The 25,477-nt window shown below is 39.8% G+C and overlaps 1 protein-coding gene across 7 annotated transcripts in view; it reads left to right on the top strand.

Annotated features, from left to right (window-relative positions):
* slmapa (sarcolemma associated protein a) overlaps nt 1-25,477 on the top strand; it is a 72,491-nt gene that overhangs the window by 36,704 nt on the left and 10,310 nt on the right. For 3 of the 7 annotated variants that reach the window (XM_053315433.1, XM_053315432.1, XM_053315434.1), the window contains exons 4-22: nt 1,662-1,698; nt 8,336-8,398; nt 9,118-9,213; nt 9,879-9,950; nt 10,125-10,265; nt 10,359-10,496; nt 10,738-10,906; nt 11,370-11,420; nt 14,001-14,147; nt 16,309-16,371; nt 18,589-18,648; nt 18,971-19,045; nt 20,268-20,348; nt 20,914-20,973; nt 21,252-21,377; nt 21,606-21,680; nt 22,016-22,116; nt 22,242-22,446; nt 23,057-23,174. In XM_053315433.1, the coding sequence (XP_053171408.1) occupies nt 1,662-1,698; nt 8,336-8,398; nt 9,118-9,213; nt 9,879-9,950; nt 10,125-10,265; nt 10,359-10,496; nt 10,738-10,906; nt 11,370-11,420; nt 14,001-14,147; nt 16,309-16,371; nt 18,589-18,648; nt 18,971-19,045; nt 20,268-20,348; nt 20,914-20,973; nt 21,252-21,377; nt 21,606-21,680; nt 22,016-22,116; nt 22,242-22,446; nt 23,057-23,174 (1,878 nt within the window). The remainder of the gene's footprint in view (nt 1-1,661; nt 1,699-8,335; nt 8,399-9,117; nt 9,214-9,878; nt 9,951-10,124; nt 10,266-10,358; nt 10,497-10,737; nt 10,907-11,369; nt 11,421-14,000; nt 14,148-16,308; nt 16,372-18,588; nt 18,649-18,970; nt 19,046-20,267; nt 20,349-20,913; nt 20,974-21,251; nt 21,378-21,605; nt 21,681-22,015; nt 22,117-22,241; nt 22,447-23,056; nt 23,175-25,477) is intronic. The other 4 variants (XM_053315435.1, XM_053315436.1, XM_053315437.1 and 1 more) reach the window with 4 other exon arrangements.

Consider the following 25,477-nt stretch of genomic DNA (forward strand, 5'->3'; position numbering starts at 1 on the left):
CATTTTTGGAGTGCAGCATAAAATAAATTAACCCTGATTTGACTCTTCCTTCCTTCCTTCCTCCTTTCCTCCCTCCTCCTCTCTTTCCCTCCTTCCATCCCTCCCTCCCTCCTTTCCTTCCTCCCTCCCTCCTTTCCTTCCTTCTTTCTCCCTTCCTCCTTTCCTTCCTTCTTCCTTCTTCCTAACTTCCTTCCTTGACTCGAGGACAACAGGAGGGTTAAAAGAACATACACTGCAAATGAAAGATTAACATTTAAGGTGCTTTAAATAAAGAGCTCCATGAGAAGCACATGAAGCTAAACGTTCTACTAGTAACTTTATTTTATGTTTTGTATGTTCACTTTCTCAGCATTCATAAAAATGAAATGAGATTCGTGAGTCGTAGCAGCTTAATAATACCCACCAGCAGTGAGTGACAGTGTGTGGGAGCTTTGTCAAACATTTCTTCCTCAGCATTGAAATATGCTGTTAAGCTGCACATTGTGACTGAAAGTGAGACTTGTTTGCAAACCACACGGTCGGGTCGACACGTGATCAGCAGCACAGTGACGTTCTGTGTTTAAACTCAGTTAACCCTCCTGTTGTCCTTGAGTCAAGGGAGGAAGAAAGGAAAGGAGGGAAGGAGAGAGGAAGGAAGGGTGGAAGGGAAGGAAGGAGGGAGGGAGGAAGGGAAGAGAAGGGAGGAAAGAAGGATGGAAGAAAGGAAAGGAGGGAGGAAGGAAGGAAGGAAGAAGGGAAAGGAGGGAAGAAGGAAGGAAAGGAGGGAGGAAGGAAGGAAGGGAAGAAGAAGGAAGGAAAGGAGGGAGGAAGGAAGGATGGAAGGGAGGAAAGGAGGGAAGAAGGAAGGAGAGAAGGGAGGAAAAGAAAGGAGGGAGGGAGGGAGAGAGAAAGGAAGGAGGGAGGGAGGGAGAGAGAAAGGAAGGGAGGAAGGAAGGTAGGAAGTTAGAACGAAGGAAGGAAAGAAGGAGAGGGGCAGGAAGGAAGGAGGGAAGGAAATAAGAAGGAGGGAGGGAGGAAGGAAGGAAGAAATGTGGATGGAGGAAGGAAGTAGGGAAGGAAACAAGGAGAGAAGGACGAAAGAAGGAACAGTCAAAACAGACGGGGGTCAATTTGACTCAGGAGAGGCGACACAAATGTTCTGTACAAACTCGGTCTTACAAATACTTTGAAAATAGCTCTAAAACATGAATGTATGAATGTTTCCTTGTCCTTTTTGAGTCATTGTCCTTCTGTGAGTCATCTCGGATCAAAGCTTCTGCATGATGACAATGTTAATGTAAATGTTTAGTTTTGATTTGAATTTGGTCATTTTTGTGGCATTAGTCAGTTGAAACCGATATTGATGCAGGAATTTAAACAGTCTATTAATCAAATGACTAAAAGGGGAAAACATTTAAACCTTCACATGTATTTAAAATAAAGTCCTCAAATCAACGTGCAGCTAAAAAAGTCCAGGTTTGATTTATTTTATTTTATTTTTTACATCCATTGTTGCACAAAAACTGCCGAGATGTTAAAAGAGGAGGTGAAAACAACAACAAAAAACCGATGTCACAAGAACACTTTCTTTCTTCTGTCACCGTGGTTACTCAGTGTGTCCTCCCTCCTTGCTTGTTTCCATGGTGACAAACAGTTTTTCTCTCTCTCTTTTCTTCTTTCAGTGTCATCCAGGCTCCGTTACCACTACCTGTAGACAAGGTAAGAATAAAAAAATGTGTGTTTGTGCTGTTTTGTTCTGTCCTGTGTGTGTGTGTGTGCACGTTGGTTCGTTTTAGTGTGTGTGTCTGTGTGTGTGTGTGTGTGTGCAACTACTACTTGTGTGTAACATCCAACACACACACAAACAGACAGAGTGGAGTAGTCAGCTGATGGAGGAATGCAGGGATTTCTGCCAGTTTCTGCTGCTGCAATACAGACGTCTTTGATCTGGTTCAGGGGGAAAGTTTTTTTCTTTTTCTTTTTTTTTTTTCCCCTCTCTTCCCAAAGTTCACTCTGAGTGCTTCGTGCCTTTCGGTGGTGTCTTCAACACTATTGAAATGTTTGTTCACTAAAGTTTAAAAATAGTGACCACTGCAAAGATTTTTTGGTTATTTGTCTGAACCTGGATTATGATGCTTGCAGGATCAGGAGATGTGAGGATCCTTTGTATGTTGAAATCCTTCCTTCCTTCCTTCCTTCCTTTCTTTCCTTCTTTCCTCCCTCTCTCCTCCCTTCCTTCCTTTCCTCCCCCCTCCTTTTCTCCTTCCTTCCTTCCTTCCTTCCTTCCATCCCTCCTTCCTTCCTTCCTTCCTTTCTTTCCTTCTTTCCTCCCTCTCTCCTCCCTTCCTACCTTCCTCCCTTCCTTCCTTTCCTCCCCCCTCCTTCTCTCCTTCCTTCCTTCCTTCCTCCCTCCTTCCCTCCTTCCTTCCTCCCTCCTTTCAAGGTTTTTCTGTGAGTGCTTCGTGCCTTTCGGTGTCTCCAACACTATTGAAATGTTTGTTCACTAAATTTTAAAAATAGTGACCCCTGCAAAGGTTTTTGGTTATTTGTCTGAACCTGGATTATGATGCTTGCAGGATCAGGAGATGTGAGGATCCTCTGTAGGTTGAAATCCGGCGGCTTTGTTAGTCAGCAGAACCTACAGATACATACTGTAACATTTCAACTACGCCACATAGCTTTATATATCGTACTGTACACCTTTTATAATATGAGCATAGACTGCACCAAGGCCTTTTTTATAACCTCTGTGCCAGTGACAGCCTTGCTTTGAGACCTTATGTTTTCGGGTTGTCCTTCCCATTTTAATTAATGTGATATGTCAGTAAAGCCTTGAGGGAGTTTCTTCATATGTATCACAAACAACCACTTGGACTCAAAGAAGAACTGATTAAATTTTGGTGGTCAGAGGTTAAAGGTGAAGCTCACAGATTGATCTCACAAAACACATTTTTTGTGCATGACTCAAGATTTTATACTCCAATTTACACAAATGTCTAATACAGGGGAGTCAAACTCATTTTCATTCAAGGGCCACACACAGCCCAATTTGATCTCATGTGGGCTGGATCATTAAAAAGATGGAGGAAAGGAAGGGAAGATGGAAGGAAGAATAGGGAGGAAAGACAGATTGAAGAAAGAAAGGGAGGAAGGACAGATTGAAGGAAGAAAGAGAGGAAGGACAGATTGAAGGAAGGAAGGGAGGAAGGACAGATTGAAGGAAGGAAGGGAGGAAGGACAGATTGAAGGAAGGAAGAGAGGAAGGACAGATTGAAGGAAGGAAGGGAGGAAGGACAGATTGAAGGAAGAAAGAGAGGAAGGACAGATTGAAGGAAGAAAGGGAGGAAGGACAGATTGAAGTAAGGAAGGAAGGAAGGACAGATTGAAGTAAGGAAGGAAGGAAGGACAGATTGAAGGAAGAAAGAGAGGAAGGACAGATTGAAGGAAGAAAGAGAGGAAGGACAGATTGAAGTAAGGAAGGAAGGAAGGACAGATTGAAGGAAGAAAGAGAGGAAGGACAGATTGAAGGAAGAAAGAGAGGAAGGGCAGATTGAAGGAAGAAAGAGAGGAAGGACAGATTGAAGGAAGGAAGGGAGGAAGGACAGATTGAAGGAAGAAAGAGAGGAAGGACAGATTGAAGGAAGAAAGAGAGGAAGGACAGATTGAAGTAAGGAAGGAAGGAAGGACAGATTGAAGGAAGAAAGAGAGGAAGGACAGATTGAAGGAAGAAAGAGAGGAAGGGCAGATTGAAGGAAGAAAGAGAGGAAGGACAGATTGAAGGAAGGAAGGGAGGAAGGACAGATTGAAGGAAGAAAGAGAGGAAGGACAGATTGAAGGAAGAAAGAGAGGAAAGACAGATTGAAGGAAGAAAGGGAGGAAGGACAGATTGAAAGAAGAAAGAATGGAAGGACAGATTGAAGGAAGAAAGGGAGGAAGGACAGATTGAAGGAAGAAAGGGAGGAAGGACAGATTGAAGGAAGAAAGAGAGGAAGGACAGATTGAAGGAAGGGAGGAAGGAAGGAAAAGAAGACAGCAAAGTGGGCCGGATTGGACCCCTCGGCGGGCCGGTTCTGGCCCACGGGCCGCATGTTTGACACTCCTGGTCTAATAGGATAAAAATGATGAAGTGATGATGGTGATTTTATATTCCAAAAAGGTCGACTTCACCCTGACTTCATAATATTCTTCATAAACACTTTTATTGGCTATTATTATTAAACGCTGTAACTCAGGAGCAGAAGAAGAGAGTGTGACGATATATTTCACATTTGGTCAGTCTACTCCGCCTCGACTTGAATTTGTAGCTTCATTACATTTTACTTTCCTAAGATGCTTGTGTGAGTCCAGCTTCTTCACTTTCTCTCCCTGGAGGACAACGAGGACAGGCAGCTTCCTGTTCCTCTGGTCGTCCAACACAAGCTCGTTGATTTAACTGATATTGAGCTTCAGGTGATTATCAGTGTGACCATGTGACGGAGCGCTCTATCAGGACTACTGTACTAATATCAGATGAACCTGAACACATTAACCTTCCTGTCGTCCTCCCGGGTCAAATTGACCCCGTCTCTTTTGACTGTTCCTTCCTTCCTTCCTTCCTTCCTTCTTTCTTCCCCTCCACCCTTCTTTCTTTGCTCCCTCCTCCTTCCATCCTTCCTTCCTTCCTCTTTTCCTTCCTCCCTCTCTCCTTACTCCTTTTTTCCTTCCTTCTCTCCTAAATTACTTCCTATTTTCATCCTTACTCCTTTCTTTCCTTCTTTCCTTCTTTCCTTCCTTCCTTCCTTCCTTCCTTCTTCCCCTCCACCCTTCTTTCTTTGCTCCCTCCTCCTTCCATCCTTCCTTCCTTCCTCCTTTCCTTCCTCCCTCCCTCCTTACTCCTTTTTTTTTCCTTCCTTCCTTCCTTTCTTCCTCCCTCCCTTCCTTCCTTCCTCCCTTCCTTCCTTCCTTCCTTCCTTCTTTCCTTCCTTCCTTCTTTCCTCTTTTCCTTCCTTCCTCCTGTCCTTCCTTGACCTGAGGACAACAGGAGGATTAAACTCAGATGATTGTTGGAGGTTTATAAGTATGAGGTTGTTTTTATTTCTCATGTTTTTAGGCTTGTGACCGAGAGTAATAGAGCATTTTCTGTAAGGGCTCCTCAATTGTGGAACACACTTCCACTGGAAATCAAATAAGCTACCTCAGCATCCTCTTTTAAAACGCTCTTAAAAACTTATTTTTATATCAGTTAGCTTTTTAATTTATGAGTTTTTTCTTACCTAAGCTTTTTATTATTGTTAATTTTGTTAATTTATATATTGAATTTGTTTATTTTTTGATTTTATTGTAATTATTTGGACTTGGCTATATAAAGATCATTATTATTATTATCATTATCATCATCATTATTATTATTATTATTATTGTTATTATTGTTATTATTTAAAACAACAGTAGGAGCTGCAGTTAGGGCTACACAGAGCTCTCCTCTTTGTGAGTGCAGATTTCTTGCCTCACATTTCCCTCCACTCTCCTTTTAGCTTTGATGCAACTGTTAAAAATATATAAACCCAGTGGAGTTTTTGACCACTAGTAGCGCTGTGAAATAATAATGCTTTCACATGTGGCTCACAGTGTTGTTTGTATTATTGATGAATGTTTTGCATGACATGGATGCAAGATTTAAGATAGTCCAAATAAATCTGCTTTGCAAATGTTTAATAAGGAAGGAAATACATTCAGCAAGTTTGTTTAACCTCAATCAATCAATCATTTATTTATATAGCGCCAAATCACAACAAAAGTCATTTCAAGGCACTTTACACACAGAGCAGGTCTAGACCGAAACTCTCTAATTTAATTTAAAGAGACCCAACATTCCCACATGAGCAAGCACTTGGCGACAGCGGCCAGGAAAAACTCCCGTTTAACGAGAAGAAACCTCAAACAGAACCTGGCTCTATAAGTGGGCGGCCATCTGCCTACACCAGTCGGGGTTGAGGGAGAGAGGAGAGAAAGGGAAAGGGAGAAATAAAGAGAAGAAGAGGGAGAGAGGAGAGAGGAGAGAGAGACACAGTGACAAACATTCAAACAACATTGAAAATAATAATAGCAGCAGTCGTGGGCTCAGGACATCCGCAAGGTGCAGAACAACTGAAGGATTCACACACTGGGTTTTGGGTGAGAAACACTTTTGTGCATTTTCCCATCTTTATTATTTTAATAGAAGACACATGTAAGGAGTTACAGCTTAGCATCTGTATCATTCTTATTAGCACAAAGTGTGTGGAGTGTAGCACCATCCAATTTCAGCTCTATTGGATATTTTACAGGCGTTGTCAGTCCTTCCATTTATAGTGTTTATAGACCATAAACCACCTCATACTTAGACCTGCTCCAGTCCTTCCAGCGGACTGAGAGGAAGAATAGAGTAGGACTCAATCATTTTAATATTTTGACAGTGTCTCGTAGTGTAACCAACATTTAAAGATCCATTTTGTAAAGAAAGCCATGTAACAGGAAGTGGTTTTACAGAGATGAAAATCATAATGATCTGATTATATACAGGAAAATGAATGTGAACTAACATGTGGAATAAATATAATCCACTTTTGCAACACAACACTATGATTTTTAACACATTTTACATCATTTGTCAAAACAAAAAAAAATTGTTTTTACGATACGTTCTGCTCAATATCGACAAAATGCATTAAAATTTAAACCCTAAACCCTCCAAAAATGTTTCTTTCCATTTGATGTTTTTTAAATGAAGTCATTATTAGTATGAGTCCACTTAAATACACTGTAGGTGGATAAAATAGTTAATATTTATCATTCTTTTGTGATTACACCATTTGACATTTTCATATTCACACAATGAGTAAATGGATAAAAGCAGATACTAAAATAGTCTGTTAAGCTCAGAAAACATTACATTATATTTTTAATTTAATACAGCCTTTAAAAGCAGGAAAAGAATAACATTTATTCCATATCACCATATTACGATATTCAAAATCTAAGACGATATCTATAAAATATCATATCTATATATAATATTCACTCATAACACACAGCTGATAATTACACATACCAATACATGGCTCACAATACAGTACAGTACACTACAATACACTACAATACAATACAATACACTACACTATACTATAATATATACTACACTATGGCACTTTAAATGAACCCTGCAGTGTGAAACTCCACCGTACCACAACACAAACTCTTACTGTTGTTCAGTGTCACTCCAGAGCAGACTGACTGACAGTGCCAGACTGTGCTGTACCGTACACTATCATGTTAGCTTCCTCGTCCTGTTCCCCGTCTCCCTCCAACAACAGGCCTCAGTGTGAACTGTCTGAGGAATGTAGGCTGGGGCTGACTGTGTGAGTGTGAGGATTAGTTATTCCTCCTTTTGTGGGGACTCGCCGCCCTCATGGGAATAAAAGGCAAGTCCCTTTAATCTAAATGTTTCATTTTAAGGGTGCAGACTTGGTTTAAAGTTAAGGTTTATGGATAGTTTAGGGTTATATTAAAGGTTAGGGTTAGGCATGTGATAGGTAAGGTTCGGATAAGTCTACAAGAAGTTAATGTAAGTCAATGTAATGTCCCCGAAAGTGATGAAAACACGACTAAGTGTGTGTGTGACAGGGAGGAGCTGTGATTAGATTTGAACCACTTCTCTAACATAATTAAGTGTCCTAAAGCAAGTTCTCTTACTCCTCCTAGGTCTCAGCACACACACACACACACACACACACACACACACACACACACACAGAGGCTGTCACATTGGCTTAAGGTGGAAATGTACTGAATGCACAGAAAGAATGTGAGGGTCATTGGACAAGATTAGATGTCATGTAGTTTCACCACATTGTTCAGGTGTGAATATCTGGAGGCAAGACACGGTTAGCCAAACATAAAGACTGGCAGCTTACTTATAAACATACACATTGTCTCTCTTTTTGTTTAATCCATACTCAACCCGAAATGTAAATATAGGTTTGTGGTTTTAGTGGAGTTAAATGTTTGAACTAGTGATTGATGTGTGCTGCTTGGGGCAGATGACTGCTGTGTAGGCCTCTGAATTTAGAGCTGATTAAACACACTTATACACTCGTGTGGTTTAAATGCACATAAATAGGTATTGTGGCTGGACTTTGTTTGTGTGTGTGTGTGTGTGTGTGTGTGTGTGTGTGTGTGTGTGTGAGTGTGTGTATACAGTACATGTACAGATTGTGTTTTTGACCTTTTTTATGTGTTTTTTTACATCTGTTTCAATTCAAACCCAAGGCTCATTGAACTCTGTAAAACTGTCAATATGTGACCGTGTGTGTGTGTGTGTGTGTGTGTTTTTATCTAGGTTGCAGCCAACACTCCCAGTATGTATTCTCAGGAACTGTTCCAGCTCTCCCAGTATCTACAGGTAACACACTGACACCTATTGGTCATTCTGTGCTACTACAATACAAAATAATAAGGCAGTAAATCTGTGAAGGCAGACAAAGTTGGTTTTTTTTAAGAGGCAAATCAAATAATCTTTAGCACTGTGACGACTATAAGTGTCAACACACAAACAGGACTAATTAAACTGCACAAAGCATATAGCATCAATTAATTAAATGACAAAATATTAAAAAATAACATCTGTCAGATACATTAAAGGAGTCGAAAACACACTAAATGTCTGTTAAGAGAAGAAAAAGTGTTTGTGAAGCATAGAGAACATTAAAATCTAAGTAAAAGGTAGAAATGATGTTTTAAATAAGAGCCAGGTCATCTTTCTTGTGTTCTCCACACAGACAAAATGATGTGATCTCTGAAGTAACTCGATCTTTAAAGAGGTCTGATATGAGTTTTCAAAGCAACGTGACTCAACTAAAAAGAGCTATGAGCAACAGTTGTCACTAATTAACCTGTAATTAATATTTCATATCAGTTTATGAAATAGTTTTTGAGTTAATAGAGAATTGAAGCTCTCTCAAAACTTTGCCTTTTCCTCTACAGAAGAGCACTCGTAGAATAAAAATCTGCTTCTCTTCACTTTAAATGATCCTGATGCTTTTGTTACTCCTCCTGATTTATTGTTCTGATTTGGGTCATTGATCACCTGCCTCGTTCCCCTTTCCTCTCTCTCTCTGCCAGGAGGCCTTACACCGAGAACAGATGTTGGAGCAGAAGTTAGCCACTCTGCAGCGTCTGTTAACCAGCACTCAGGAGGCCTCGGAGAGCAGCTGGCAGGTAGGAAACACCTTCATCATACTTTAAACCCTGAACTGGAACACAAGAGGAGTGTCATCATACATCCTCTGGGGTTTCAATCAGGCTCATGGCTCTCCTGTTTTTCAGTTCAGCAGTCTCTTTTGTAATAGCACTAATGTATGTGATATTAAAAATTAGGATAAAAGTGGTCATTTTGGGTGGTGTTTAGCTCAGTGGGTAGAGCACCCGCCCCATGTGTTGAGGCTACAGTCCTCACTGCAGGCGATCCTGGTTCGAGTCATTGCCCCTCTCTGCCTCCCATTTCCTGTCTCTCTCTCTACTAACCTGTACATTAAAGGCAAAAAGCCCCAAAAATATGGTCATTTTGGGATTGGGAATTGTGTTTTTAGTGAATCTGTAAAGCAAACAAATATACATCATGTCAGTGCTAGTCCATCTAAAGATGACTAATCCATCGTGCACACATATGAAACTAACTTTAAACTGCTTTTGTAATGTGGGTGGTTAAAATACACATACACACATGTTGTATATTTCAATGAATAAGTAAAGTATTAATTAAGATAAAAGTGGTCATTTTGGGATTGGGAATAATCCAATCTAGTCCATCATCACTAATCCATCAGGTTTTGATCGTGCACACATATGAAACTGATTTTAAACTGATTTTATCTCTCCGTCAGGCTTTGATTGATGAAGACCGTTTGCTCTCCAGACTGGAGGTGATGGGGAGTCAGCTACAGGCTTACTCCAAGGTAACACGCACACACACACACACACACACACACACACACACACACACACAGAGGGTTCGGTCAGAATATGTTGTAATAGGAAGAAGAAAAAAAAAACACATTCTCCTGCAATAAGTGGACTGAAATTAGATCAAAAAATTTCATCCACTTCATCCTCCTCCTCTCCTCTCACAGTCTCAGACGGAGGAAGGGATCCGTAAGGAGCTCTTGGCTCTGCAGGAGGACAAACACAACTACGAGACGACGGCGAAGGAGTCCCTGAGGAGAGTCCTGCAGGAGAAGATCGAGGTGGTCAGGAAGCTGTCGGAGGTGGAGGTAGGATGCGCTAATAACACTATATAATGATTATTTGTAGATGTTAAGGCGAAGTAAAACCAAAACTGTTTTTTTTTTCCTGGCGCTCTGCAGCGCTCGCTCAGTAACACAGAGGACGAGTGCACCCATCTGAAGGAGATGTCTGAGAGGGGCCAGGACGAGCTGAGGGAGCTCGCCAACAAGTACAACGCTGCCGTCAACGAGATCAAAGAGCTCACTGACAAAATTAAGGTGCGTGTGTGTTACTACTCCAAATGAGCCAGGATTTAACTTCCTGCATTAATTCTTCATTTAATACTGAATATATGTAATTTTGCAGATAGTTAAATATAATCACTTAGTAACTTTTCTCTTTCTGTTTCTTCTTTATGATCTTTCTTCTCTGTCTCACTTTCCTACTTCTTCTTCTTGTCCCTTTATCCACCTCCCAACCTCCGTCCCCTTCTCTCTCTCTCCTCCGCTCCTGATCCAGGCAGCGGAGGGCCGGCAGGAGGAGCTGACTCAGCGGGGAGCGACGGAGAAGAGGGAGATGGAGCTGCGGATCGAGGAGATGGAGGAGAAGGAGCAGGTTCTCCAGGCTCGCATCGAGGCTCTGCAGGCAGACAACGACTTCACCAATGAGAGACTTGCCGCCCTGCAGGGTACACACACACGCACTCACGCACAGACACACACACACACACACACACACACATACACAGAGACACAGCAAAACACACTCACTCACTCTCACACACACACACTCAGAGACACACACAGACTCTCACACACACACACACACACTCATTCACTCACACACACACACACACACACACACACACACACACACACAGACTCTCACACAAACACACACACAGACTCTCACACAAACACACAGACAGACACACACACACACACACACATACACACAAAGCCCTTCCCTCACTTTTAACAAGCTAACATTTTACACCGTCCAAGCCAATCACTTTAACTTCCTGTTTAACACACATTACCATAGCAACCGGTAACAGGTTTCGAACAGGTGTTTGACCGATGCGGCGGCTCGGCTGGGAACTTCTATCAGTCAACGCTTCTCTCTGCTGTTGTTGTTGTTGTTGTTTACAGTGCGGTTAGAGCAGCTACAAGAGAAAAGCATTAAAGAAAACAACAGTCTGGGTGAGTTCACACGTCTCCGGTTTGCTCTGGGACACAACGTCCCGTCCTGCCGCTGTTTGTCTCTCCGTGGTGCTAACTTCACTTCTCCATCTTCCACTAATTATGCATGACAACTTCCTGCATGACGACCACATGATTCCCTGTTTGCTCGCTGCCCCTTTTTCGCTCTCTTTGTTCATCTGTCTCTCTGTTCATCAAGTCTGGCTCTTCTTCTGTTTTTTTTTTGTTTTTTTGTTATATTCGTAGTTTGATGTCCAGCCTTCAGGTGTCCTCTGATCATATAGAGGGGGACACGTGATGTTGATTTACCTTCAGTTCAGAGATTTTTTTATAATTTCAGAATCCATAATAATTACATTTTTTTTTTACATCAGCCCTCAGTATGTTTAATAACACACATTTCTATCAATACTTTAAATCATTTTTTTGATTTACATTCAGAAGCCTCAACACAGTCACTATGGCAACTGAGTATTACAACGAGTCTGCTACTGTTAGCAACATCAGTCATCAATCCACCTAAACAGAGGTGTCAAATTTAGGGGAAAACAAGAAATAATCATTCATTTTCATTTCATTTTAGGATTATAATTACAAACTTTATTTATATTCATACAATAATGTGTTTTGGATCAGGTGTTTGTACAATAAAAATAGGTTAAATAGATTAAAAACATACATAAATATAAATATGGATAAATATTAACATAGAGCCCAACTAATAATGGAGTTTATCAATATTTGATATATGGATTAAAATGTATTGTTGGGTATTTGTTAAACATAAATATGTAGCTTCAACAAGAAGTTTTGGCAAGTGCCTTTAAATTTATTAAAGAATTTTATTTCAATGCACACTTTGAGTAAAACAGTCCGGCAATGTGTCATTTAGCTAAAATGTGTATGGTGCTAAGATGCAGCGAAATAGCAAGTAGTGCAGAGAGTGTGAAGACATCGAGCCGGTGTTAAGGCTGATTTGAATAAGTATAATTACTAAACAGGTGTTGACATTAAAATGCAGCATCTTACAGTAGCATCACTAACTGTAATTACATTTAAACGTTGGGTCATCCTGTGTAATGACACTCACTGCACACAGGTGTCTTGTTGAGGGACATTTGGACAGGACACCTGGCTGTACCATGAATGTTATTTAGAGAACCGGACTCCTTTCTCCAAGACGACATCCCATCCATTCCAGTTAAATATTCACCGAGGTGCATTCGCTGACAACTCGCACGTTTTTGGCCTCGTAGTGCATGAGGGTTAAAATCACACCTGGTGCGGCTTGTTGGATAATTTTTCGGTTTTGATTGACTTTTAATGGCTCAAATTGGGGTAACGTGAGTTTAAAAGACACTATTAAAGGTGCTATATGTAAGAGTTTTAACACATTTAGAAATTCACTAAAATGATCAAGAAATGTGAAGACATGTCAGATCTTAGTTTAAGTGAAAGATGTCTTATCTCATAAGACCATTTTGTACCTTTAAGAGTGCCAGTGAGTCACTGTAGCGTCCAATATGAGCGGAGGTAGAAGTAACACTACCCAAAGCTGTGATCTGCCCTCCGTTAGTTAATGAATGCAACAGTAAACTCGACAACAGCTGAAACTCTTGGCAAGCGACCATCACTATCACCACTAGAGCCCGACTGACACTTACTAGATTTACACATATATTAAACTTGAATTAAGGAAAAGGATCAGATACATACATAAAATACTGCCTGTTTAACTTTAATACAATTTTTATCGGTGCATATCGGACAACATATGCACGGTACTGAAATATATATGTAAAAAGACTTTCATCACTACTACTAACCGCTCCCAGCAGGAAGCCATGTTCGGTAATAAAATAAAGAAGTGATAGAAATAGAAGTAAAACCAGAGTTATCACTGGTGTTTTTTGTGTGTGGTGATGTGTTACCTCCAGTTAGTTTAAAGTATGTCGTATAAATTCGACTAATTCTTACATAAAGCACCTTTTTTTTTAAAGCAGTTTATTTTATAACGATTGGATAACGTCTTTCTAAACTCATGCATTTCCCCTAATTTCCGCTACTACACCAAATATATAAAAAACATTTTTAAAAAGCCCCCAGAATCAATACCAGGCTGTTACGAGGCTTCAAACATGTGACTCTTGAATGGCGGGATTGTTTCTGTTACCGCTGCGTGTGGCTGTTTCAGAGGAGACAGGTTGTCTCAGGAACATGGTGGCACTCTGTCGGGCCTGAACGGGGCTTGTTGGGCTTTCTGGATTTAATCTGTGTTGTTTCCAATGGTTGCCAAAAAACTGTCCACCGCTTTGTTTTTATTTGTTTTCTTCTTCTTGGGTGGGAAAAAGAGCTTTTTTTGGTCACTGATTGACTTCTGGTGATCGAATGACAACACTTTGATTATGAATGCTCGAGGTGACTGTCTCACTGCGCACTTTGCCACAGTAGCCACTTTGTGAAGGAACCTGCCATCCTTTGGACTCTCACACTGTTCTGAACATGTGTTTGGCTCGTAAGCTTTAGACCAAATCGTGTATATATACATATATATATATATCTGATGTGGTCACATGACAGATATCGACAATGTCTCCCACGGACCGGTAGAGGAGCCTGTCGAGGACAAACAGAGCCTGCAGAAACCTGAGAGCCAGGAGGATGACGAGGATGAGGAGGATACAGACACTGATGATGGTGCAGTTGGGGAAGATGAAGCTACTGATGGTAGTTGGTTTAATTATGCTTAAGAGCTTTTCAAAATAAAAGAAATCAATGCAATAAAATACAGAAGAATAAAAGAAAGAATAATTAAAGCAAGACACATTGAAAAGAATAAAATGTGATGAGATGAATTAATATAATAGAATAATATAAAGACAAAATACTTTATTTTCTTTTTTAAATATAATCCAACTTTAGTTTATATTTACCTTTCTTCACTGAAATGTTGGTCCTTTTTCTCATAATCCAATCAAATCTACTTATTGTCAAAGTAGTTTTTAAGAAAAGCTTAATTAGCTTTTGATCCAGATAAATTATTCCCTCCTGTTGTCCTCAGTCAAGGAAGGGAGGAAAGAAGGAAGGAAGGAAGGAAGGAAGGAAGGAAGGAAGGAAGGAAGGAAGGAAGGAAAGAAGGAAGGAAGAAAAGTAGTAAGGAGGGAGGGAGGAAGGAAGTAAGGACAGAGGGAAGGGAGGATGGAAGGAAAGGAGTTAGGAGGGATGGAGGAAAGAAAGGAGTAAGGAAGGAAGGAAAAGGAGTAAGGAGGGAGGGAGGAAGGAAGGAAGGAAATAAGCAAGGAAGGATGGAAGGAAGTGAGGAAAGAAGTATAGGAGGAGGGGAAGAATGAAGGAAAAATTAAAGAAAGAAGGAGGATGGAAGGAACAGTCAAAAGAGAGATGGGGTCAATTTGACCCGGGAGGACGACAAGAGGGTTAATTTTAACGTAGTCACATTTTAATCCCACTCTTTGAAAACACTTTTATATATTAGTGTCAGTTTAATAAGCTTTAGTCAACCATTTTATTATTATAAGAAAATATGATTTAGCTGTGAGTGGTTTTATTATTTATAAGGCTCGATTGTTTTAAATGGGCTGAATATAAAAATATAATACCACTTGTTGTCAGATGTGATTTTACTCTGATTTAAAAGTCCTGCTCCTTTTCTACGTACTCTAGATCATTTTGGAGCATTCAAGTTAACTTATGGTATTGTTGAATCCAGTTTTTTTTTTTTTTTTAAGGAGAGACTTTGAGACTTTTCTTTTCCCTCACCTCTTGGGTGGAACAGATTTCCTGAATGTTTCAATTCTGACATCAGTATATATTTTATATTTTGTAAAAACAGACAATCTCTCATGTTTAAGTTTGTAGAGAAACATTTTTCTTTCTCCTTCCTGAACGATGAGGCTTTCTCATGACGTTGTTGTGTAATCCAGTTTAAACTGTTGGGCTGATTATTTCCACATTTCGTTGGCAACTTGTTGAACTTTATTGAGACATTTAAGAAACTTATTGCTCCAGCTATCTGTCTGCTGTGTCCGCCTGTCTGCATCCTGTCTGTTGTTGGGCCCAGAATCACTGTACCTCGCCTTGTATGGCTTTGATTTCTGCTCTGTCCGTTTGGATATCAGTCATCTATCTGTCCATGTAGTTATCTATCTCGCTGTAACTCGTGAGCTCTGTCATGCTTTCTACCCGCCTGTATTTGTCTGTCATCTCTCTGTCATCGCTGTCTGTCCTCGAGCTCTTTTCTGTCTCGTCTTGAGAGCCGATACTGAATTGGAATAAAATCCAAATTTATATATTTATATTTAAAAGAAAAAAGAAAAAAAAGAGTGACCATTAAGAAACTTCCTTTTTTGATTCTGCTCATCAGTTCCAGAAAACAACATTTGGCCCTGACGCACTTCTTATGTACATAGTTGGCTCCGCATGCATCACAACATGTGTATATTGTTACATTACGACAGACCAAAACCAGCACTTACCACTAAAATATTACAATCAAGTGATTTCATGCTGGGAGGATGTCTGTCTAACATAATGAATCATTTGCTGTAGTTTTGATGTCAATAAACCTCAAAATCAGATAGAATGATTGAATTAGAGGGAGAAAAACACAACAAATGAACATTGAACGCATACATGGAAATTCAGTATATGTATATGTGCAGTTTTTTTATTTAATCTCTTACTCAAAAAAAAAAAAACTGGCAGCTTCGTTCTGCTTCAAATCAAAAACCTTCAACATGTTTTCTCTCCGTTCTCCAGTAATAACAAGAGATTGGAGCCAAGATTGAATTAGATCGGGCGCTGATGAGCAGAATCGATAAATCCACTCTTTTAGTCATCTTAGTAACGTCAGTCTTTGTGTTTCTATCAGACAACTGTCATGTTAACAGCGGAGGAGACTCGACTAGAATCCAACAGTTGATTGAGTGTCCGCGTGAGTACACACATCCCATTCCTGCTGTTACGCTGCTTCACATTCACACACACACACACACACACACACACAGAGAGAGAGAGAGAAATATACGTTTTCTTTCTTCTCATTACGTTACTATGGAAACCCATTGCTGCCAGGAAGAAAGGGGAGGAAAAAGTAAGAATAAGAACGGATAAATGAAAATGATGAGATAGCAAATAAAAACCTTTGATCTTAAAAAACCTATTTTAACCAATTTTATCTTGGTTATTATCATTAACTAAGATAATATCACAAAAATCAAAAGTGTATCTCATAATTTTTCCTCACCATGAGCATTTCTATTTTTGATCAATCGTAATATTTCTTAACTTCCGTACTTATCTGACGCTCCAGAGGAACTTTGTTTGATAGAGAGCTGCAGGTTGTGGTTCAGTATCGTGGTTTAAGAACAATTAAAGCGGGTTAAACCTCCATCCATGTAAAAAACAAACAAAAAAAAACATTCTAGAATGTTCTAGAAATTCTAGAATTCTAGAACATTCTAGAACGTTTTATCTCAGGAATGCTTCGAGAGGAATTGTATTCAAATTTGGCACAACACATCCACTTGGACTGGAGGATGAACTGATTAAATTGTGGTGGTCGAAGGTGAAAAACATGTCTTAGACCATAACTCAAGAATTCATACATTAATTATGACGAAGTTTCACACACATGTGGAACAAATGGTACTATTCGTATAAATGCAATGTAACACAACGGGCTTTACATAATATAAAAACAATGCTTTTACCCCTCCACCCTCCACTCATCCCTCCCCCCCTCAGCAGTTTGCATCGGGAACTATCTGGAAGTTGTTAAAGTTGAAGGATCATCATCAGTAATCAGGACATTGTTTATGTAAATATAATGCTGGATTACTGCAGGGTACAGGAAGTCCTTGTGGGGGGGGGGGGGATTTGAGGGAACTGATCCTTTAAAGAAACAGATTTAATATTGAAAAGACAGAAAGTGTTGATAGTCTGGTGCTTTGGTCATTTCTGTGTTTTAGCCATTTTCTGCAGGTTTATTGTGGTTTTCAGTTTCTTAAACATCACTCACACACACTCCTCTCTTCTTCTTCTTCTGTAGCAGATCTATATATGTTTTTCTTTTATACATGTTACCGTAGTAGTTGTCCTTTCTTTGCCTCTTGTCCCTTCGGTTCGGGATCATTTTTAGCTTTGCAGCATTTCTAATAAACAATTTAAAATCTAATATTGAGTTTATAGCTGCAGTTCAAGCATCTAGTCTGCGGAAACTTCCTTTGGATCGCCTACATATCAGCTGACAGTGTTTTTTGATAGTTTTTATAACATCGCTGACATTTTCCTAAACCAGTCTGCCAGTATTACAGTGGCATACACAACATATACGAGTGTATTTGCAGGAGGATTTCACTGAGACAGAGTTGAAGTGAAGCTTGTAGATTTTGTCGGAGCAGCTGATAACAGTGCAGCCCAGTATGTGTTTGATCTGGTTTAACTAGGATGAATTGTGTTGAAAAGTTTAGATTGCATGTGTTTTAGTTGTTTTTTCCAAGTTGCATCTCAATGACTTTATTTCAACTTTATAGGATTTGATAGAGGATTGTACATTTTTCTTTCTTGGCTAAAGCTGCCCATACATGGCAAACAGTAGTAACGTCCTTTATATACTGTGTGTGTTATATTGTTATTGTTTGAATATAAAGGTGAGATGCCACTGCAGTGACGATGGATTGGCTTGTTCACATCCTGGATTAGTCAGTATTTGACATGTTGTATGGTCATGTATCTGACGCCGTTGCCCAGAGCAACTACAACTAAACACAACTAACTTATTCTGTTTATAGTGGAAACCACAGTAGAGGTAGTGTTAACCAGATTATCAGGAAAGGTAGTTTAACACAAAACTTGTTCGGCTACCCGCCTCCGATTCAAACCAATCGAAACCCGATTCATCTGATCAACTTGAGTAGTCAAAGTGAAACATGAGTTCAGCCACTAATTCAGCTGATAGATGACTCTGAGTCAGTGTAAATGTTTGTTTGGCTGCTGGTTGCTGTATTAACAGGATGTTATGTTGGCAGATTGGATATTTGCAGAGTTTTGAGACAGATTTCAATTAATCCAAGTTTAAATTCTTTAAACTTTACTCACTGATTCTTCTGTTTTTCTTTCTCTATTTCTCCTTTTTTTTGTTTCTCTGCAGCTGTCAAACAGCTGAAGGAAACTGTAAGTTCTTCAATCCACAAACTGGCCAACTTTGATGGTAAGAACTCAATTAAGCTTCAAGTATAAAGTAGATTTTAAGAATTTCCCTCTGTAGTCTTGAAGCAGTACATATATATATAAACAGTGAATGGTCGGCTGATTTTTGTGAAGTTTAAAGATAAAAAGGCGCCTTATCACATCAAATTAAGTTATGTTCTATCATCATTAAATGTGTCTCAACCCAAAATTAAGCCGTGTGTGTGTGTGTGTGTGTGTGTGTGTGTGTGTGTGTGTGTGTGTGTGTGTGTGTGTGTGTGTGTGTGTGTGTGTGTGTGTGTGTGTGTGTGTGTGTGTGTGTGTGTGTGTGTGTGTGTCCATAGAAGTGATGGATGCTCATCTACAGAACAACCAGACAGCAGAAGACGACATCCTGGCCAGCCCCGATCGACTCAAAGGTAGAGGACACACACAGATACACACGCACACAGACTCCCGGCGCTAAATATAAACTAATTACAACTGATTGAAACCATGTGTTGAGTGTGTGATGTGTTCATAGTGGAAAATGGCAAAGTGAAGGATGCCAACAGGCTTTCTAAAATCAGTAGATCTTGTTTTTTCACTCTCAGCACAACATCCAGTGAGAAATGTCATCTGCATTATCTTTTATTATAAACCACCAGAAACCTACTAACAATTATATTTTATGTCATATCTTCTTTATTTTACTTTTTTATAGTTTTATTAAATGTTACAGAACACCCACGTCCGTCTAGGTTTCATAAAATTTGAAATGTTTGAGTTTTTAGTCATTGAGGAAACTGACATTGACGGACTCCACAAAGGGCTAAAATGCTGACAAGTAGAAATCCTTCCGTAGTGACCTTTGACCTCGGCCCTCTGTCCTTGCTGTTGTGTGAGAGGTTTGACTTTTTGCTGTCCTTTGGATTCTCTGTGGACGCACACACAATGCTCAGACATACCAGCGGCCGTGTGTGGAGGCTTTAACGCAGCGCTAAAATACATTTTCTCTGGACACACACACACACATATTTGTATTTCTGTACCTTTTTGGACCAACTTATTGTGAGACTACACTGTGAGAAATGGACAAAATATTTTCCCTGCTAAAGTCTGAAATTCAAATTGGATCCACACGTATGGGAATGGCCATCATTTATTTACATGTTAACCTGAATTCACTCAAGGAGATGATTAAAGTATCTCTCCATCCCAATCCACCTTAATCCTTCAACCATCACTGTCACATGACTAACCCCAAACTTTACTCTTCCCCTAATTAATAAAAGTTTTAACCCTCTAACAGTCCTGTGAAATAAGGACCCATCCTCACTACGATGGGTTCAAACTGTGATTATTCCTCCTCACTATGTGGGACACCAGCACAGTAAAAGGGACTGAAGCTGATCCAAACTGCTGCTGTGTCTGTTTCACCACCTCTAGTCTCCTCTGTGCCTCTTTCATTACAATAACTCCAGTTTTCTAAGCCTTTGCTATTTTGTTGTTTTTTCCATATTGTTTGCTGTTACATGTTGTTTATTTGTTACAGTAAACAAAGAAACTGGCCCTCACATTCTGTCCCTGCCCAGCTGACCTTTGTGTGTGTGTGTGTGCGTGTGTGTGTGTGTGCGTGTGCGTGTGTGTGTGTGTGTGCAGGGAATCAGATGGATGCCAAAGAGTCAGACATGTCAGACACGCTGAGTCCCAGCAAAGACCGCAGCAGTGACGACACGTCAGGTCAGTAAATCACAAACACATTTCTCAATACAGTGTTTAAGTCTTATTTATGTGTTTGTATCCCTCTGTCAGGCTTCAATTAATCATGTTTTAGTTTCAAGCTTTCCTTTTTTAGTTTGATCTAATAATAATAATAATACTACATTTCATTTGTACTCTGCTTTTCATTCATAGTGACTTTACATAACTCTTGATTCACTAGTGTTAAAGTCTGATGTGTGTAGAGCATCTACGCATCAATGAATCCATCATGAAATAGATTATAAATAAAACAAATAAAACATATTTAAACTTATTTTCTTATTTTCAACACTAGCTTTTGTTATGTTAATATGTTTGAAAAAAAGAAACGAAAATCATATTTTTTGTTTTTGTATAAATTTGTATAAGTAACTGTCTTCAACTATAAATCACATTCATCATTTTATTGTCATATTATTGTTGTTTGTTTATTTTTACCTTTTAAGCACATTGCTATTCTTATTTATTCCTTAATAGAAACTCATGATGAGATATCAGTAACATGATTATTAACTGAGTCTGTGTGTTTGTGTGTTTGTTTCAGACGGCAACATGGACGACCAGGAGCTGAATGAACCACAGAACAGAGTAGCTCTGCTTAAAGGTAACCATGGCAACTCCTCTCTTGATTTTTTTTTTTCTCTTGCTCTGTACAACGTGACCATAAACCTGTGGAGGATATAAGACAAAGCATCCGATAGATTCAGTCATGCTGTAAATTGTCTGTTTGTGGAAGATGTTCAGATACTGTAAGTTAGTGGCTGCAGACTTTATTCATTTAATAATCACTTTATTAATTATTAGCATATAATAGGGGTCAAAATAGGTCTTAAATTAGTTTTTTTTAATCAAGATTTTTCTCTTTTGTGTGTGTGTGAGTAGCTGAGTTACATCGGGCGGGTCTAGAGCCTGGAGACACGGAGCAGGTCATCCACCATCTCCACAGAGAGCTTCTGGAGGCCCAGGAATTAGCCAACACCGGCAAGCAGAAATGTCTGGAGCTACAAGGTAACTAAGAGTATTACAATTACCCCTGCTTTAATTAACACACAGATATCAACTGTTACTAAAGTGCAACAGATTTAACTTTCCCTCTATTAGTTGATTTTAGTGTTTCTAATAAATTTGAACCCGATATTAGTGTCATTGCACATCACATGATGCGTGATATTATACGAGATCCGTGAGATAAACATGACGATCATGTGACCTGATGTGATCTGTGCCCGTCTGTAGCTCTGCTGGAGGATGAGAGGAGGAGTAACTCTCAGCAGACCGAAGAGTCGACCAAACAGATCCAGTACCTGCAGAGTTAGTACACACACACACACACACACACACACACACACACACACAGAGCGAGATACTGTACACATGGTTTATTACTACTGGTTTATTGGTTTATATGCATATATGTAAAATAAAAGTCAGACTCTGTGCTTATCTTAGACTCTCACCTATAAGAGATAGTACACAATAGCAATGCAAAGTGAAATAACAAAAATATGGATTACCTAAATAATATAACGTACAAACAATGCAAAATAAAATAAAATAAAGGAAATCAGCAAAAGATAATATGATGTGTGTGTTCAAATCTACCACGTTCCCACCTCACTTCCTTCTGTTTGCTGGTGTGTGTTTAGCTCAGCTCGGGAAGCTGCAGGCTGACATGGAGGCACTGAGGGAGCAGAGGGAGAGCACCATCTGCAGCACCAGAGATGAGCTGTACTCTGCACAGGAGGAGGTAACACATTATCCTTCCTGTTCCCCTCCGACTCCTCATAACTCCTCCTGACACCCTTCTTACTCCTTCCAATTTTCTTCTGACTCACCCTCTCTCATTCCAACTTCTGTTTTCCCGCCCGTCAGATTCTCGTTCTGAGGCACGCCATGGAGGCAGCCACGGCGGAGCGGGAGCGTGAGATCGCCGCCCTGCAGGCCGATCTGGGCAGCGTGCGAACCGAGCTGGAGCACTGGAGGAGCACGGCCGCCAAGTACGAGGAGGAGATCAGCCGGCTGCAGGAGGCCTTCACACAGCAGCAGCAGCAGGAACACACCGCCAACCAGCTGCAGAGTGAGCAGTGTGTGTGTGAGTGTGTGTGTGTGGAGTTTGTGAGCACTACTAGCATGATGGAGAAATATTTACATGTGGGTCCCTGTTTTATTTGATGTGTGGACATGATCAAGGACTCACATGAACCCGGATGAAGTGACATATTCCCGCCGATAGTTTCACACTTTGATTGACAGCTGAAAAATCTGTGTTGCAAATGTTCCATAAGGAAGGAAATGAATTCAACACGTCTGTTTTAGACCTTTTAACAATAAGAACTGTTTATATAGCGCCTTTTAAAAAGATTAAGTGCTTAACATTGTCTGCACGTTTAAGCAAAACAAGCATTTTTTAATAATGAATACATTTTTAATTATAAATGTTAACACAAAGCACAGTGATGCCCACAGGAATAAGCAAATGGAAAAGAAAAGAAGATTAATAGATACATTAGATACATTAAAACCATGAGTGCTAGAAGACGATAAAAGGACACTTGATGCTTTTTGGTAACACTGAATGTAAACAGAACTCCACAGGGCACCTTTAGACATACAGCTGTGATATAAACTTATTTTTTAGATATTAATTATCACAACACTCTCATCGTGTTCCTCTCTCTGTCTCTCAGCGGAGTGCAGTGCGCTGCAGCAGCGATGTTTGTGTTTGCAGCAGGACTGTGACGGCCTGAGAGCTGAAAGGAAAGCTCTTATGGAAAAACTGCACCGCCTGGAGTCTGAGCTGAGCAGGTATGTATACACATACAGACACAGACACAGACACACACACACACACACAGAGCGTTATGTTTTTGTTAGTTTTTTTGTTTCTGCTTATGCAAAGGTACGAGGGATGTTTGTATTTATTTGTTTTATTCCAGATAATAAAAATACAAAAAAATAACTATTAAGAGAAGTTAAAAAGTATTTGAACAAAAATTTTGAAAATTGAACTCATTTTTATGTATTGGAATCTGTAATGATCACAGAAATGCTTTAAAAATATATTTAAAAAGAAAAAAAGTTAATATAGTGAATATTTTATAGTAAATAACAAAACTAAAATAAACATACTACACCTCAAACTAAAACTCTACAGTCTCCAAACTCTTAACTGAATGTAAAGCCGAGGGTTAACCCGAAATGTATCAACTATGCGTGTCAAACTGTTCAAACTGGATCTGTAAGTCTCGGTGACGGCTGTGATCGAGTTGATTAATTCTGGCTCAGATCAGCTGACAGAAGCGCTGCCAGGTCTGCAGGATCTGACGGGTTCAGAGTTTGTTTTCAGCACTAAAGGGAAGGACAGCAGGAGACGTGGCGTCCAGCTGATTCAGGCAGAGAAGCTACGAGGGGACGACAGCTGACTGATGCAGACCGAGCAGTCAGCAGGTTAACAGGCTGAAGCTCCTCGTTCAGATCCGTCTGCACAGAAACATCAGCGCGTGTTCGAGAGCTCAGCAGGATTTTATCTGCGTGGCACTTTTTCTTTTTTTTTTTACTTTATTGCCTTAAATGCACATTAACAGGCAATTAATATCACAAAGGAATACACACACACACACAAAAAGAAGACATCTTGAGATTGGGTCTCATCTGTCACAGAGATAGCATTGTAAAGGGTATATAGCACATATCTAGTTCTGTACTCTAAAAAAGGTATATTTTAGATAATAAAAAGATAATAATAATAGTAAATGAATAGAGTATAAGTGTATGAGAGTCCTAAGCCAGATAGTCAGTAATTGGGGTCCACCTTCTTGTAAAAACAGGTACTTTAGCTGTAATTGGGCAGTCATATATTCCACCTGTGTGTTTTCACTAGTTTCCAATAAAGCCTAGGTTCGGTGCCACATGCAGCACTTTTCATAAATATCTGTAATGCAGTTCTCCAGTAAAGCTGCAGATGTCAGCTCTCCGTCACCGCTCTGCTGAGAGAAGCTCTTTTACAGCAAATTTCCTTAAACTTGACACGCTTAATCGATGACGAAGCTTAGCAGTTACGCTACATTCAGATATTTGTAGCTGAAATAAAAACCACAAACTGCAATTTAAAGCATCAACTGTGTCCAATACTGTGTACATTGACGTAAAATCCAGCGACCCTTTGAACATTTTATTTAAAGTTTGTAAATGTCTGCGTGCAGAGTTTCTGTTTGTTACTAAGGTGAATGAATTTAAAGGCATCGCAGCGTTCATGAGGTATGCAAGAGGAAATAAAAACTGTAGAAACCAAACATGCAGAACCAGTAAAAGTAAAAGTTTCAGTCCTTGTTTGAAAGCAGGTTTTTTTTTTCAAAATGATAAACACATGTGTGAAACTCCGTATTTCATTGAATCATACATGTGCTTCCCTCAGCAGATAATCACATTTGAGAGCTTTGTGAGTAGGAATTTCCCTGTGAGGTCAGAGAGGAGGGTTTTTTTTTCTCTCTCCGGTCCATCAAAAATACGTCCCATCACATCAAAATCTTTGCTGTCGATAAATTAAATCCATCCATTCAACACGTAATTTGGCAGATCAGAAGAAACGTTTAAGACAGATGATGATGTCAGCGAGAGTGAAACAGATGGAGCTCGAGAGAAAAGAACAATTCATAAACACTCTCACACTTTCCTTCTCCGTGTCCTCATAAGTGTCTCCTCTTGACGTGTCAGTAACTAAGAAGGGGGGAAATTGGTTGAACTTTGTGTGAAATTTGTGGTTAAGTTGAAGTTTTACAAGTCGTCTGTGAAATCATCCAATTATTCAAAGTACTCAGAGCAAATCGTAGGATGTAATAATAAGTTCCAGTCGAGGCATCTCTCTTGATCTCAGGAATGTCCTTTCTTCATGGGCATCTCAGTCCGCAGCGAGCAGCGTGATGTGTCCTAAATGTCTGTCTAGAAGGTCGCCATAGTGGTTGCTTACCAGGGATGTCAAACATGGGGCCCGTGGGCCAGAACCGGCCCGCCAAGGCGTCCAATCCGGCCCACTTTCCTTCCTTCCCTCCCGTCCTCTGTCCTTCTTTCCTTCCTCCCTTTCTTACTTCTTTCCTTCTTTGTTTCCTTCC

The sequence above is a fragment of the Scomber japonicus genome, chromosome 3 (genome assembly GCF_027409825.1).
Source record: "Scomber japonicus isolate fScoJap1 chromosome 3, fScoJap1.pri, whole genome shotgun sequence".
In the NCBI taxonomy this organism is placed as follows: domain Eukaryota; kingdom Metazoa; phylum Chordata; class Actinopteri; order Scombriformes; family Scombridae; genus Scomber; species Scomber japonicus.